The sequence below is a fragment of the Lepidochelys kempii genome, chromosome 17 (assembly GCF_965140285.1).
Source record: "Lepidochelys kempii isolate rLepKem1 chromosome 17, rLepKem1.hap1, whole genome shotgun sequence".
NCBI classification, from domain to species: Eukaryota; Metazoa; Chordata; order Testudines; family Cheloniidae; genus Lepidochelys; species Lepidochelys kempii.
This window is the reverse complement of record NC_136396.1, coordinates 25,445,621-25,462,684: the sequence shown is the minus strand read 5'-3', so window position 1 is coordinate 25,462,684 and position 17,064 is coordinate 25,445,621. Positions and strand designations below refer to the sequence as shown.

Sequence of the window (17,064 nt, the reverse complement as noted above, 5' to 3'; positions counted from 1 at the left end):
TTTCAAAGATAATGGCCAGTGGCTCTGCAATCACAGCTGCCAATTCCTTCAGCACTCTCGGATGCAACTCGTCCGGCCCCATGGACTTGTGCACGTCCAGCTTTTCTAAATAGTCCCTAACCGCCTCTATCTCCACAGAGGGCTGGCCATCTCTTCCACATTTTGTGATGCCCAGCGCTGCAGTCTGGGAGCTGACCTTGTTAGTGAAAACAGAGGCAAAAAAAGCATTGAGTACATTAGCTTTTTCCACATCCTCTGTCACTAGATTGCCTCCCTCATTCAGTAAGGGGCCCACACATTCCTTGGCTTTCTTCTTGTTGCCAACATACCTGAAGAAACCCTTCTTGTTACTCTTGACATCTCTTGCTAGCTGCAGCTCCAGGTGCGATTTGGCCCTCCTGATAACATTCCTACATGCCCGAGCAATATTTTTATACTCTTCCCTGGTCATATGTCCAACCTTCCACTTCTTGTAAGCTTCTTTTTTATGTTTAAGATCCGCTAGGATTTCACCATTAAGCCAAGTTGGTCGCCTGCCATATTTACTATTCTTTCGACTCATCGGGATGGTTTGTCCCTGTAACCTCAACAGGGATTCCTTGAAATACAGCCAGCTCTCCTGGACTCCTTTCCCCTTCAAGTTAGTCCCCCAGGGGATCCTGGCCATCCGTTCCCTGAGGGAGTCGAAGTCTGCTTTCCTGAAGTCCAGGGTCCGTATCCTGCTGCTTACCTTTGTTCCCTGCGGCAGGATCCTGAACTCAACCAACTCATGGTCACTGCCTCCCAGATTCCCATCCACTTTTGCTTCCCCCACTAATTCTACCCGGTTTGTGAGCAGCAGGTCAAGAAAAGCACCCCCCCTAGTTGGCTCCTCTAGCACTTGCGCCAGGAAATTGTCCCCTACGCTTTCCAAAAACTTTCTGGATTGTCTATGCACCGCTGTATTGCTCTCCCAGCAGATATCAGGAAAATTAAAGTCACCCATGAGAATCAGGGCATGCGATCTAGTAGCTTCCGTGAGCTGCCGGAAGAAAGCCTCATCCACCTCATCCCCCTGGTCCGGTGGTCTATAGCAGACTCCCACCACTACATCACTCTTGTTGCACACACTTCTAAACTTAATCCAGAGACACTCAGGTTTTTCTGCAGTTTCGTACCGGAGCTCTGAGCAGTCATACTGCTCCCTTACATACAGTGCTACTCCCCCACCTTTTCTGCCCTGCCTGTCCTTCCTGAACAGTTTATAACCATCCATGACAGTACTCCAGTCATATGAGTTATCCCACCAAGTTTCTGTTATTCCGATCACGTCATAGTTCCTTGACATCACCAGGACCTCCAGTTCTCCCTGCTTGTTTCCAAGGCTTTGTGCATTTGTATATAAGCACTTGAGATAACCTGTTGATCGCCCCTCATTGCCAGTATGAGGCAGGAGCCCTCCCCTCACAGACATTCCTGCCTGTGCTTCCTCCCGGTATCCTGCTTTCCCACTTACCTCAGGGCTTTGGTCTCCTTCCCCCGGTGAACCTAGTTTAAAGCCCTCCTCACTAGGTTAGCCAGTCTGCTGGCAAAGATGCTCTTCCCTCTCTTCGTAAGATGGAGCCCGTCTCTACCCAGCACTCCTCCTTCATGGAACACCATCCCATGGTCAAAGAAACCAAAGCCTTCTCTCCGACACCATCTGCGTAGCCATTCGTTGACTTCCACGATTCGACGCTCCCTACCTAGGCCTTTTCCTTCCACGGGGAGGATGGACGAGAACACCACTTGCGCCTCCAACTCCTTTATTCTTCTTCCTAGAGCCACATAGTCCGCAGTGATCCGCTCAAGGTCATTCTTGGCAGTATCATTGGTGCCCACGTGGAGAAGCAGGAAGGGGTAGCGATCCGAGGGCTTGATGAGTCTCGGCAGTCTCTCCATCACATCACGAATCTTAGCCCCTGGCAAGCAGCAGACTTCTCGGTTTTCCCGGTCAGGGCGGCAGATAGATGACTCAGTCCCCCAGAGGAGAGAGTCCCCGACCACCACCACCCGCCTTCTCCTCTTGGGGGTGGTGGTCGTGGAACCCCCAACCTCAGGACAGCGCATCTCATGCCTTCCAACCAGCGGAGTCTCCTTCTGCTTTCTCGCCCCAGACATATCATCTGGTCCACTCTCCGCAACGATACCTGTGGAGAGAACATGAAAGCGGTTAGTTACCTGTGTCTGTGTTACTGGAACCCGGACATTCCGCTTACCTCTTCTGGAGGTCACATGTTGCCAAGCTTCTTCACTGGCCTCTTGGCTCCTCTGTGCAACCTGCTCTATATCTGTAGAGCTTTGTGCCCCTAGAAGCCTATCCTGAGTTTCGTCCAGGAAATCCTCAGTTTCCCGTATGCAACGCAGGGTTGTTATCTGTTGCTCCAGACCTTCAATCTTCTCTTCCAATATGGAGACCAGGACAATATGGAGACAATATGGAGAGAGGGTAGTGTAACCTACTACTGCCAGAATAGCCTTTTCTCCCACTGGGTAACTTTTCTAAGGGGCCCCACAATGACCCTCTGAATAGGTTCCACTATGATGGGCAGGAGGATCAGGGCAGTCTTGCCCGTATCCTGGCCCTTTGCCACCCTCTGGCAGGGGTTACAGGACTTACACTATTTTTGCACTGCCTCACAAACCCCAGGCCAGTAGGAAATGTGTAGTAAGCACTGCTTGGTGCTCTGCGTATGTGCCCTGAGAAGGGTATATCACGGGCCAGGCTGAGTAATCTAAGGCAGTACTTTTGTGGTACCACCAGTTGTCTCCGTATTCCCCATGGCTCAGCTTTCCCAGGGGGCATCCAATCTCTAAGGAGCAGACCCAGAAAACGTTTCCAAGGGCTCTCCTGTCAGGGGCTGCTAAGGGAGTCTGTTGAAGCCCTTGGTTTTTCTAGTGAGGGGTCAATCACTTGCAATCAATTCCAAACCAGGAGCTGGGGTTCTCTGCTCAGCCTGGTGACTGGGGTCAGGTCAGCGTATCAGCAGGACTCTACATGGCCGTGGCCACACACTCACACTATCAGACAGCCACTCAGAGCTGCTCCTCAACTGCCAGCATGCAGCTCAGCGTCAGACTCTAGGGCTGCAGATGTTGGCTTTTGGCTCCAGGAGACCACACAAGTGGCCTGGGCCCAGGACCGTTCGTCATTTCCCAGCAAGACCTCTCCCAGCAGTTGGGAGTGTAACCCAACATCCTTAGGCCCTTTACTGGCACCCCATTTCAGATGTATCTGAACCACCAAGGAAAGGGGGTCCCACTAGTCCCTGACTGGTCAGGAATCTATTGGGGATAATGCTCAAGGGGCCAGCACCCTTTGGTGAGCCAGAGTTACCTGGGCCCCAGCATCCCTCCATCACTGGGCCTTTCCCCATCCACTGCCACCGGGAAGCTGATTCCCCTTTGGGGTCTGACAACGTCAGGTTTCTGCTGGGACCATTGGGGCTGGTTCCATCAGTGGTGAGGTCACTGCTACCTGGATCTGCTGTGGGTTACCACTAGCCCCTGGTCTCCCTAGCACCGGGCAGTGTGTTGCCTTATGGCCAGACTTGTGGCAATAAAATCATCTCAGCTCCCTGGGTTCCCTTTTCCTGTATGCTTCAGGGGTCAATTTAAACTTCTGCAACAGAGCTTGTTTACATTGCTCATAATCTATGTAGTCCTCTCTATCCATAAGGGTGAAAATGTCTAAGATCTGGAGCCAGATACCAGACCATGTCCTTCTGCCCCACTTTGTTCTATTCACACCCCACTTCAAAAGCATTTAGAAACACACCCATGTCACCCCACTCCTAAAGCAAAGAAATAATTTGCCATCTGTGCCACCCACCATCTGGGAATACAGGTGCACTTTCCCTGAAACTCGGACACCATGGACTCCATATGTCCCCACCATTCCCTCTTCTAGTTTTCTGATTTTCACCACAATCACTAGGGCTCTGCCCTTATATGCGTAGAATAGTCCCTGAAATGTTGGAATGCATTGGATGCAGCGGTCATACGTTATCACATTTCAGACAGAGAAATGCCATCGAATTGAGAGTGAGACCTCGCTTCGCTTGGCCAACTATATTTACACAACATACTGCTCTATGTGTACAACGTAGAGGGAGAGGGAAAGCTCTGGCATACATAGGTTCTTATATGGGCCCCATTATTATAGTTTCTGTGCACCTCTCTATCTTTAACACACAGAGTAGGGTGGGAAGAGCGGATGGGGCGTGGAGGCAGAGAGACTAAGCCCATGCCTACATTAATTCATTAATGATCTGGATGATGGGATGCATTGCACACTCAGCAAGTTCACAGATGACACTAAGCTGGGGGGAGAGATAGATACGCTGGAGGGTAGGGATAGGGTCCAGAGTGACCTAGACAAATTGGAGAATTGGGCCAAAAGAAATCTGATGAGGTTCAACAAGGACTAGTGCAGAGTCCTGCACTTAGGACGGAAGAATCCCATGCATCGCTACAGGCTGGGGACCAACTGGCTAAGCAGCAGTTCTGCAGAAAAGGACCAAGGGATTACAGTGGACGAGAAGCTGGATATGAGTCAGTAGTGTGCCCTTGTTGTCAAGAAGGCTAACGGCATATTATTTGATAGCTGCTTTCAACCTCCTGAAAGGTGGTTCCAAAGAGGATGGATCTAGACTATTCTCAGTGGTAGCGGATGACAGGACAAGGAGTAATGGTCTCAAGTTGGCCAAGTGGGAGAGATTTAGGTTGGATATTAGGAAAAACTTTTTCACTAGGAGGGTGGTGAAACACTGGAATGCGTTGTCTAGGGAGGTGGTGGAATCTCCTTCCTTAGAAGTTTTTAAGGTCAGGCTTGACAAAACCCTGGCTGGGATGATTTAATTGGGGATTGGTCCTGCTTTGAGCAGGGGGTTGGACTAGATGACCTCCTGAGGTCCCTTCCAACCCTGATATTCTATGATATTGGGCTGCATTAGTAGGAGCATTGCCAGCAGATTGAGGGCAGTGATTATTCCCCTCTATTCGGCACTGGTGAGGCCACACCTGGAGTATTGCGTCCAGTTTTGGTCCCCCGATTACAGAAGGGATGTGGACAAATTGGAGAGAGTTCAGTGGAGGGCAACGAAAATGATTAGGGGGCTGGGGCACATGACTTACAAGGAGAGGCTGAGGGAACTGTGCAGAAGAGAAGAGTGAGGGGGGATTTGATAGCAGCCTTCAGCTACCTGAAGGGGGGTTCCAAAGAGGATGGAGCTCGGTTGTTCTCAGTGGTGGCATATGACAGAACAAGAAGCAATGGTCTCACGGTGCAGTGCGGGAGGTCTAGATTGGATATTAGGAATAACTATGAGGGTGGTGAAGCACTGGAATGGGTTCCCTAGGGAGGTGGTGGAATCTCCATCCTTAGAGGTTTTTAAGGCCTGGCTTGACAAAGCCCTGGCTGGGGTGATTTAGTTGGTGTCGGTCCTGCTTTGAGCAGGGGATTGGACTAGATGACCTCCTGAGGTCCCTTCCAACCCTAATATTCTATGATTCTATGATACACTGGGGTGCTATAGCAGCCTAGCTACAGTGCTGTAGCTATACCTCTGTAACCCTGTCGTGTAGACACAGACTACAGCCAAGGAAGGGGTTTTTCCGTCATTTTAGGAGCTCCACCTCCCCAAGTGACTGTAGCTAGTTTGACAGATTCTTCTATCAATCTAGCTGTGTCTTCTCTGGGGTTTACGTCGGTATAGTTACAGCACTCGGGGTGTGGATTTCAGCAAACTAAGTTCTAAGTGCAGACCAGGCCTGAGTAACTTGTCCAGGGTCACCCAGGAAGTCTGTGGCAGTGCAGCGAATTCAACATGGGTCTTCTGAGTCCCAGGTTAGCGCCCTAACACTTCCTCTCTATGTAGGATGCTAAACGTGAGCATTGAGGAGGCCAGGGAGGAAGAGCTGGTAGTCACGGCAGAAGATAACTAGGGCATGAACATGTGTTGTATCTGTGTGAACAGGAAGAAAGGGCTAGATTTTTGCTACATTAAGGAGGGAAATGCAGTGAGGATGTGTGTACGTAGGGAGGGGGTTTGAAGATGAATCCAAGGTTGTGAGCCTGAGAACCAGGGAGCATGGTGTCTGCTGTGGCAATGGCGAATAGAGAGTTTTAGGGGAAACAATGCAAAGCAGGGTTGTGGCTATGTTTATCTTAGCTGGAGGATATGGCAGGGAAAGAGGATGAGGCGAGGATCTGGGATAGACCTGCAGAGGCAGCTCAGAGAGCCACCGGCAGAGACGCGATGAGTAACATTAACAGTTTACTGACATAGTTACAGGGTATTTCAGGGTTCTAAATGCACCATGGAACCTGCGCTCTCGGGTGCATGGGGAGGGCAACCATTAGCTTTCTGGGTCTCCCAATGCGCCTTAAGGAGTGTTTGCCCTGGTGCCAGGATGTGAGCCCTGGGCATGGTGAGAGCTCTCTGCAGGGGGAAATGGGGTATTAATGGAAGGGGTGCCCATTTGTTATGCACTGGCGGGGTCTTTGGTTCAGGAGCAACAAACACAGGATTCAGGTGAAGGATCAGGCTCAGCTGTTGAACAGGCCTGTGGAAGGCTGTATTCTGAGACCAAGGATTTATCATGTGACCTGACAGCCATTCTCATTACTGCCAGACAAGGCTGGGGTGGCTGTATGTGTGGTTAGCATCATGTTTAATTTAAGTGCTGTTTTATCCCAGGAAAACAGTCAGGAGGGCCTGAAGGAGTCTTGTGCAGCTCCACCTCATCCATTCTCCCGGAGACCCAAGAGCTGGATGGTCTCATTGGTGCATTGCTGGGTGCTTTGTCTGGTCTTATTTAAATGGCTCAAGTCCTGGGGCTCCTGCTTCCCCCAGGCCCCTGGATCTCACTGACAGGAAGGAAGATTTTCCTGATATTCAGCCTAAACGTTCCCTTTCTTCATTTCATCCCACTTCTCCTTGGTCCAGCCCTGAGCCCTAACTTGATTAATTCCTGCCCCCCCACTCCCGGTATTTATCCCCGTCAGGTGTGCACAGAGGGTTAGATCATATTCCCCACCCCATGTGAAGTCATTTAGCTGAGTCTGCAGATCTAGTTTTTTACTTTTCCTGCATTCCCTCCATTTTTGTTGCTTCTTCTCAGAGCTCCCTCCCAGTTGTCTGTATCTATCTAGTTTTGGGAGGTCCCGATTTGAATGTGATGTTCCAGGGGCAGTTGAACCAGAGCCAAGAGAACCACCGACCTGTCCCCTACCTCGTCTATGACGTGATGCCTCCAGCCCTTTCCCTGGGCCTGTCACGATTACATTCCCTTTAATCACTCTCCACTCTCACCCTGTATTCTCAGGCCAGGATTTCTCTCCCTCTGGTTACAGCCTTGCACTGGGGGATTCACTCGTGTTTATCACAATGGATCTCGTTCTGTTTCCTGACCCTGTTTCTGGTCTCTCTGTTGCTCCTGCCTCCCATGCTGTGTAGTCGGCACCAACGTTCTCTGTGTGAGCCTGGGAAAGCGCTGTGGCGTGGCTGTTGTGCTTGTGCAGTTGGGGGTGTTTTGCGGGGTGGGAGGGGTGCATGCATCGATCTGGGCACAGCTGAAGTTAGTGCCCACCCAGGATCCTCCTTCACTGAGCTGTACTCAGGAATAATCTTCAGGCTTAGCACTTTTTGACCATAGATTCCCCCCCCACCCCAAAGCTCCCAATCTCTGTAAGTACGTTGGTCCCCATTTTACAGGTGGGAAACTGAGGCACAGAAGTTAAGTGACTTGCCCTACATTACACAGTGAGTTGATGGCAAAGCTAGGGATAGAACCCAGGAGTCCTGTGTTCCAGTTCCTTCCCTTTTCCATTATGGCCTTATTGGTGTGCCTATTCTCTGGGGACTGGCACTTCCTAGGCACCAAGATACATTTCCCAGCTTGGTTGAACCCACTCTCTATGCAAGGTAATGACACCATGGGGAACTGACTGTCTGGCTTGAAAAGAATCCCAACCATTTCCCATCTCGGGCCCAGTCCATGAAGGGGAAGCCGCCTCTGGCCCTCCATGACATGCCTGTGATCAGGAGCTGGGCTTTTCCTTTCTGAGTTTCAGGTGGCCAGCCCAGTGGCCCATCTATCTCTTCAAGTCCCGCTCCACAGCTCAGCCTTGCTCTCCTCCAGGAGCTGTTTCTGAAGGGGTAAGGCCGTCTTCAAGAGTGAATCAGGGAGCAAAGATCAGCCTGATGAACTTGACAAATGATTACATGATAATTAATGTTGGGAAACAACATAAGGATAATAAGCTCTAAATCCATCTCCCTCTTGCCTCCATGCTTCTAAGGGGAGCTCCGTGTGCCACGGGGAAAGAGGCTGGCACCATGTCCAGTGTGGGCATAGGGGATTCTTTAAAGCCTTTTGCGGAAGGGTGAGTTGCTGTCTCTTTAAGGGGTCAAAGTTCAACACTTTTGGCAGTGACTGAGCCTGGGTAACCTTGGCCGGCTGGCACTAGCCAAGCACCCAGGAAATTCTGCAACTCAATTGGCTCACCCGCCTGGCACTGGCAGGGTGTTTGCTTTGTAGCTCTGGGGAAAGTTCAAATTCCCTGGTGATAGCAGAGATACCCCTCTGTGTACCTCACTCCTGTCTGCCTGATCCCCCTCTCCCTCTCCACAGCCCTTGATGGGCACTCTGGTGAGCAGGTGACATTCGTGCCATTGGCACAGGAGCTGCCCCGGAGTGTAACCCCACTGCACGGGGCCCTCCGGCTTCGCACTGCCACTGACCATTTGCTCCTCCCCAGTGCACTTGCCCTTTCTCAGCCAGGGCCCAGGCTTATCACACCCTGGGCCAGGAAAGGCCCAGACAGAGCTGGAGGCAGCCATAAGCTGTTTGCTTTCTCACTGTCTTTTGTTGTTGTGTGGTGAGGGGCAGCATGGAACATGGAGAGACACCCCCCCTTCCCCAGTGTGTTCATGGAGAGTGAGAGGGGGTTCTCAACTCTATATTATAACAGGGGCCATTGTGAGAGACACTCCTGGGACTCACAAGCAGACGCCTCACTGTGCCAGGACTGGGCAGCATCCCTGAGGAGGGGGAATCACGGGGAGCAGCCCCACCATGCAGCGAGCAGAGACTGCGCAATGCTAGTGTACCTGCCTTCCAGCAAGGGTGCACCGCCAGGAGCTCCATGTGCTGGAGCCTCAGAAATCCCAGGGGTTTTTTGGCCTCCCTCCAGGAAGTGGTTCCAGATGCATGTGGTTCTTGCAGGATCCTGTCACATCCTCTGTCAGCAACACAGCCAATGGCCCTGGGGACGCTGTGCAGAACTGACCATAGACACCATGGGCCAGGTGTTCAGAAGGACACCTTCAGAGGACTGGGCCAAAAGAAATCTTATGAGGTTCAACAAAGACAAGTGCAGAGTCCTGCACTTAGGACAGAAGAATCCCAGGCACCGCTACAGACTAGGGACCGAATGGCTAGGCAGCAGTTCTGCAGAAAAGGACCTAGGGGTGACAGTGGATGAGAAGCGTTACCTAGGGAGGTGGTGGAATCTCCTTCCTTAGATATTTTTAAGGTCAGGCTTGACAAAGCCCTGGCTGGAATGATTTAGCTGGGGATTGGCCCTGCTTTGAGCAGGGGTTGGACTAGATGACCTCCTGAGGTCCCTTCCAACCCTGATATTCTATGATTCTAAGGACACAGCATGGTGTGTGCACACTGGATGCTGATCTCTTCTGAAACTAAGCTCCAAGAGCCTAGGTCACAGGAAATAGATTTCAGGGGCGATCATGCAGGAGGAGAATTTCGTAGATTTGAATGGACAAAGGAGAGAGCTGCAGGAGCAGCCTGCCTCGGGTCTCCCATGTTCTTGGCGGGATAGACTTTGCTCCCATGACATTGCCATAGAGACACACCAGGATGGCGCCTTCTCAGGACCTGTCAGGGCACTGCATGTGGGGCAACTCTAGAAAGCTGGGGGAATGCTGGGAACAGCAGGGTGTGTTGCTCCCATTGCTCGGTATAAAGAGAGGATCCATGCCTCCTGCTTCTACATCCTGTGCATAGGAGGAGTCTCTGGAGAAACCGAGCTCCACTCCCAAGGGATGGCTGTAGAATTCCTGCTCCAGTGCCAGACAAAACATAGCCTCTCCTGCTTGCAAGGGACCCTTCCTAGCCTTGTACCCAGAATCCTGAATGATATCCAGAAGCTAAAAGAACTCCAGATCCCTGGCATCACATGCTCACTGCAGCTCGCTCCATTTAGGATGGGCACTAGCTGATTTTCCAGGGGAATTCTAAACTGAAGCCAGTGCAAAAGTGACCCAGCCAGGAGCTAGAGAAGGCAATGGAGTGCAGCATTGAGTGCAAAGCATCAGTCAGTTGGGCAGCTGTTGCTGGGAGGGAGCTATGGGGAACTGCTGCTAAGTGATAATCCAGGAGCAACCAGGGACCCACTAAGACCCGATAGGGGTGAACTCTTCTGGCAAAGGGCAGCACAACTGCACAGTACCCGGGGCAGACATGGTGCTCTCCAGCTGTGCTGCTCCATGCATCCACCATCGCCCCAAGCCCTACGTCATTCCAATCCTCTCCAGGCGGGGATGCTGTGCGCTTGGCCCCAGCCAGCTCTGTGTCTCCGAGGCTTGGGGAGGAGAGACACAGCAGACTTCAGGCTCCCAAAGCAGGGGCTGCAGAGCTGAGCACCAACAGGCCCCAGACTTTCCTTGCAGCCAAGGGTTCAAGTGGCCAATGAGCCGGGGGAAAGTGCGTCGGTACGACGTATCAGTAAACAGTGGCCACCGGTACCAGCCGACGTTAAAGCGCTGCCGCGGCAAAACATTGCTGCGGCAGCGCTTTACTGTTGTTGCCCCTTCTGCCCCCGCAGGCCGCCAACAGCGGGGACAAAAGAAGCAGCTGCCCCAGGGCCAGCGATTTAAAAGGGCCCGGGTCTCTGGCTGCTACTGCAGCTACTGCACTAGTGGCGGCCGGAACCCTGGGCCCTTTAAATCGCTGCTGGAGCCCTGGGTGGCATGGGCCAGGGAGTTTGGACAGGCTGGCTGGGGGACACTGACCCCCAGCCCCGCCACTTCTGCAGGACAGAGCCAGCCCCCATACCACTAAGTGTTGAGTGTTACTTTGACCCCTGCCAACGAGCAGCTCCCCCGAGCCCTCTGGAGGGAGGAGCAAGAAGCCATTGGTGAGCCGGGCCTGTGACTTGGAAGGCTGACATATTTAATGAGCCCTGGCCGCAGCTGTCCCATACCCCCAGCCTGGGAGCCTGCCCTGCCCCAGGCCCTGGTTGTCCCATACCCCCCAGCCTGGGAGCCTGCGCCATTCCGGGCTCCAGCAGTCCCATATCCCCAGCCCCAGAGCCTGCCCCTCCCTGGGTCTTGGCACACTCTTGCTGTGCACAAGCAGCCTGGAAGCCCCTGACTGAAGTTACACTTGGGGTGACCGCCCTGAACTTTGCTGCCAGACATGGTCTCCCAGGGCTGTGGCTGCCCAGCTGCTCTCTGGGCTGGAAATGGATGTACTCTCCTGAGCCCAGGTGCATGGATTAGTGTAATGAGGCTGCCAGCACTACAGGCCCATTAGGGGCACGCAGCCACCACAACAAGCTGTAAAACAAACACGGCTGCCTTTGGGAGCCTGGATACGGGGAGAAAGGGTGCAGGCCAGGCCCTGGAAGCAGGGAGGCAGAGAGCAGGCCTAGACTCAGGGGAGGCGGAGATGAGGGGGAGCTTTTGAAAAATCCTGCAGATTTTCAAGTAATGGCCATAAAGCACCACAGATGGAGCTGCACAGACCTTAGCAGCGGTGAATGTGGCACAGCCCAGCACCGCGTTCAGCCCCAGAGCAGTACACGATCTCTGACTGCCCTGTAGTTTCCTTTGGCTATGTACCCACATTGTGCAGTAGTGTACCTGGGAGCTGTGAACAGCTGCCTTGCCCCACCCCAGAAGTGGCTGCATTTCAGGGCCAGAGAAGGCGATACTATGCATCCCTTACCTAACTCCCAGGGTTTGTGAGGCACCATTACTGCTCATTTATAAAGCCCTGGGAACTCCTCCAATGGCCAATTCTACTAGGACCAGCCTTCTCCCAATCCCATCCCATCCCTCTCCTGTGCATGTTTCAGTGGGAAGCTGGTGTCTCCAAAGTGGAAGAATTTCAAGGGTCTGAGGCTGCTTTGCCGGGATAAAATCCGCCTCAACAACGCTATCTGGAGAGCCTGGTACATCCAATGTGAGTACACGGCCCAGCTGCCCTTGGGCCGGGCCCTGAATCCTCCCCCTGCAGCCAGACCTATGGCTCCGAGAACCTGGCCCTCATCTGGGGACGCTGGGGGAATGACTCTGGGGAGTGGGAGAAGTCTCTCCCACAGTGAGGGAGGGGCAGATCTTCACCCTGAGGAGAGACTCAGAGTGGGTGGGTGACTGAGTGAGAAGGGCAAGTCCTCTCCCTGGATGAGGTGGTAGAGGAGGCAGGTCCTGTCCCCAGGGGGGGCAAGGCCTGTCCCTGGATGGTGTGGGGAGGGGCGACTAGACCCTGACTCTAGCCTCTTGTGGGCAGATGTGGAGAGGAGGAAGAGCCCCGTGTGTGGGTTTGTGACCCCCCTGGAGGGCTCCGAGGCGGAAGAGCACCGGAAACCCGAGGTATGTACACAAGGGCTCTTCCCAGCCACATTGGGGTCGGGGGGATAGATCTGCAGCCAGTTGCCTGGGTCTGGGCTGAAGGTCTCTATTGGTCTGGCTCTGACAGGCTGGGGGCAGTGATGGGGTGGTGGGGGTTGTTTCTGCAGTTCCCAGGGTTCAATGGCTTCTCTTTTGGCTGAGGAAAACCAGCCCTGAGGCCAAGCGCCCAGGTGGGAGCCACATTGCACTCCTGCAGCTGGGGAAAGGGAAATGTGTGTGTCATGCCTCACCCAGCAGGGGGCGCTGTGGGGAGCAGGGCAGGAGCGTTGGCTGTTGTGGGAGCTCCCAGCTATGCCAGTTCCAGCCTCTCCCAGCAGAGGGTGCTGTTGGGAGGGTGCAGGGGTGCGGGCTGTGGGGGACGCTAAGATCAGGTGCTTGCTGAGGGTGCCTGTGACCTGTGTGCTGGCTGTGTCCTTGCCAGGCTGTTGTGCTGGAGGGGAACTACTGGAAGCGTCGGATCGAGGTGGTGATGAAGGAGTATCACAAGTGGAGGATTTACTACAAGAAGCGGGTCAGCGTCTCCTTTCCCTGCAGTGCTCATTGCTTTGGGGCTGTGAGGCCAGAGCAGGGCACTCGTGGGTGGCAGGGCCCAGACACTACAGCTCTGGGCATGCTTGACATGCACAGATCCTGAGCCAGCCCCTGGGCTCCTGGCCTTGCTTAGGGACACTGTCTGTGAAGGCCGCTTGCTGGGAGGCTGAGGGCTGCACCTATCACTGTGTAGGGCGGATTGCAGATGTCCCCTGGTCTCTGATAGAGGGCAGGCCTCAGGTTTCTCAGCAGCCTGGCACAACTCACTCCCCCAGACCCCACATGGCCTGGACTGGCCTGCCCGCAGCGGGATCCCCAGGGCTGTGCTTTGCCGGGCGCTGATGGGCCCCATTGCCCCCATCAGCCACCCCAGGAGCAGGTGACCTGGGACAGAGTGAAGGAGGGAAAATCAGCAACCAAAGGGTTCTGCGGAAATCTACTGATGCCAGGCAGGGTGGTGATGCCACCTAGTGGTTGTTTAAGGTTCCTGGCACATGCCCTGTCTCCAGTGTCTCCCATTTTGGAGTGCAGCAGTGGCTGGCTGCATAAGCCAGGAGGAGCAGCTGCTCTCCCAGGGGCAGGGGCAAGGATCTCTCATTCCCTGCTGCTTACCTACTGGAGCCAGCGTTCCAGCAAGACAAGGGGAGGGCGCTGCCAGGTGTCTGTGATATCCCTTATATTCCCTGGGCAGCCCACTCATGATCCTGCTGGGGTTTTGGGAGGAAGGATCAGAGTCTTTATAAAATAAATACAAATAAAAATGACACTGTCACTTGGCCAGTGCGTGGGGTCATGGTCCTGGCCAGTAATGGGAGGTTATCCATGCTGAGGGTGGCCAAAGTGTTTACTTTGGGGTGCCAGGGTCCAGATGCCACCATACAGAACTGCCCCCTCCCAGGGCACCCCACCCCTGGGCTGAAGACCACTGCAGTCTCGTCAGCCCTGCCCAAAGGGGAGAGCCATGGTGCCCTTTTCCACCTCCCTTGTTGGCTGCTTGGGGTGCACTGCCAACCTCGCCCCAGCTTGACTCCCCTATCAGGAGAAGGGGCTGACAGGTCATGTTTTCCATGCAGCTTCGAAAGTCCAGCCGGGAGGGTGAGATCTCCAGCTCAAAGCAGGTGAGTCCCCCACAGGGGTGAGGGGCGGCCTTCTGCAAGAGGAAGTGGTGGGAGGAGCGGCGCTCGCTCCAGATCCCAAGCATTGCCAGCTCTCATGGTTTGATCACTTGTCTCATGATACTTGGTGTTTTCTTAAAGCCCCAGCTGCTGGAGTCTGGTGATTACTCTATCATCTCAGCTTTGGTGTCTTTTAAAAAGTACGTTTCTAGCCCTCGTGGCTGTGTGAAAACGCTGGAAAGTGCCTCCAGAAGGCTCAGATCCCAGAACGCAAATACCACATGCCCCGCATGCAGTGGTCTTTTCTAAAGGGCTCCTGGCTTTTAAGCCAGACTCATGATTTTTTGGGACCCAACTCTTTGGAGTTCGTGCGGCTGGAGATGCTGGAGCCTCATCTTCCCAGTTGGAATGTATGAAATTAACAGGAGCAATATCCTGGAAATGAAGGGTTAAATAAAGTCCTGGGCAGGTAAATATTCATTCGGTTAAAACTGGCGTGATCGGCTAAGCCCCCTACACAGCACAGGGGTGCTGGCAGGGGAAGCATTTCTGCAGCTTCAGAGCTGCCTTTGGGAATGTTTTGAAGCCTGGCCAGCATGCCCCCGGGGACCCAGCTGGAGCACTGCTTCACCACCTGGGCTGAATTCAGCTCCAAGAAAGGGGACCTGAAAGGGAGAGAAGAGTCCAGTTTCAGACTTCAGCCATCCTGCCCCACGCTGCGTCCACCAAGAGCAGGGAAGAGACGCCTCTCAGCTGGCTGTACAAACCTGCCAGGTCTGGGAGCTGGAGCACTGGTCCCGCGGAGAGAGAAGTGGTAGAACTATGGCAGACCCCCATCTTGTCCCCCAAAAGAGGGGATTCAGGCCAGGGTCAGAGAGAGCTTGAGGCCTGAGTGTGTGACTGGGAGACACAGTGACATTCAACAAGTGTCTCTCTGGGCCGCCACGTCCCCATCTGTAAGTGGGGCTGTCAGGATGAAGGGAGACTTGTGTTGGTAAATGCAGATGTATAGCCCTACACACAGGCTAATTATGCTCCCCAGACTGGCTGGCTGTGAGTCAGAGGGGACTGTTCCTTGTCTGTAAATGTGTGTCTGTAAATGTGGTCGGGTGGGGTTGGACAGACTGTATGTTTGTGCGTAATCAAAGGGCTGGGGAGGTAGGGAGAGGGGTGATATTGTTCCATTTGCTGCCATGGTTGGATGAGAGCGGAGCCTGAGCTTCAAGGTCTCCTGGACTTGGCCCTGTGGTTTGAGTTTGGGCCCTTCTGTGTCCGGAGTCAGGCGAATGTCAAGTGACCCTCACTCCAGCACTGATTCCTCTGGGTTCAGAGGGCGCTGCGGCCAGCTCTGCAGGTCCAGATTGTCCTGTCCCACCCTGCAGCCCAGCTGCCTCCAGGAGGGCCATGGCTGGCCAGCCCCACACGTTGGATGGCTCCACTAAGACAAGGGAAGGGAATTCCCCCAATGCTCAAAAATTCCAGCTGGATGCATTTTGCTTTGACTATCCCAGACTCTCTCGGTTGAAACAAGGGATGTGATCTTGAATGAACCAGGAAAACTTTCTTCAAAGAGGGGTCTGGGGTACAGGAGCTATGGCAGCCCAACCTGCTGGGGAAGGCTCTAGTACAAGAATCATTTCCCATCATGACATGCAGCCACTTCTGGGCTAGGGGAGGGCAACAGTTCCCCTGCGTAGCTACGCCCCCACAGCACTCTGGGACAGGCAGGATGGGTGTCAGATCAAACTGCAGGGGGATGGGATGGAGAGCAATGGAAGGGCTTTGCCAGAGTTAGTGTGTGGCCAGGGCAGGGGGGTTAACAACCCCCTGTCCTCCAGATTAAAGACTCCCTGATGACTACAATGGCTACGAGGGCAGAGGACCTGGAACCAGCACCAGCCACCCAGCACTATAGAGATGGTGCTCTGTCAGAGCAGGAGGGGGCCTGCCAGGGGAGAGACTGCCGGTGGAGAGGGACCAGGGAAGGCCGGGGGCTGCCAGGGGAGAGGGGCCAGGGAGCTGCCAGAGGAGAGGGGCTGGGCGGGTGCCCAGGGAGAGGTGCCCAGGGAGAGGTGCCTGGATTCTGCCCAGGGAGAGGTATCTGGGGGGGCTCCTTTGATGAACTCTCTTGTGCAGGATGAGGGTGTGTGGAAGCCATCGGAGAAATGGTGCAACCAGCTGTTCTCCAGCGTGGTGCCCATGCTGCTGGGGGATGAGAATGAGGAGGCTGGAGGGCGGCAGCTCTTTGACTTGGACAGCTTCCTCTCGGACATCTCAGACACGCTCTTTACCATGACGCAGCCCCTGTGCTCCCACCAGACGCTCCCAGAAGACGGTACGTCCCTCAGACTGCGTTCTCACCCATGAACCTCACTGGGGTAGTGGGGGGTGGCTGAGGGGTTCTGGCGGGGTCCTGCCCTAGTTGCATTAGCTTCTTCACGTTTTCTTAGCATCCCCCCCTCAAACGAGGAGCTCTGGTCCTGTCCTGCACTAGCCAGGCCTGGTCTCCAGAGCGATCTCCCCAGTGCGGCTCCTCCCAAAGCAGCAAGGTCAGGTTAATGAGATGCCACAGGCAGTGCCCACTCCCTTTCCTTCAGTGCCCTGCCCCCACCCGGCAGCCCAGGAGCCACTCAGGTGGGGCAGGGGCAGCACTTCCCATGCATGCAACGGAGCAAACAATACAGACGGGGGGTGCTAGTCCCAGGAGCAATGGCCCAGTGCTAATAATAACAGAATAC

The 17,064-nt window shown here is 54.1% G+C and overlaps 1 protein-coding gene across 1 annotated transcript in view; it reads left to right on the top strand.

Annotated features, from left to right (window-relative positions):
• The window catches only part of MLXIPL (MLX interacting protein like), a 60,697-nt gene that overhangs the window by 8,384 nt on the left and 35,249 nt on the right, over positions 1-17,064 (top strand). Inside the window, exons 2-6 of the mRNA XM_073315439.1 lie at positions 12,125-12,231; positions 12,559-12,641; positions 13,102-13,191; positions 14,285-14,329; positions 16,463-16,661. Coding sequence (XP_073171540.1) covers positions 12,125-12,231; positions 12,559-12,641; positions 13,102-13,191; positions 14,285-14,329; positions 16,463-16,661 — 524 coding nt within the window. The remainder of the gene's footprint in view (positions 1-12,124; positions 12,232-12,558; positions 12,642-13,101; positions 13,192-14,284; positions 14,330-16,462; positions 16,662-17,064) is intronic.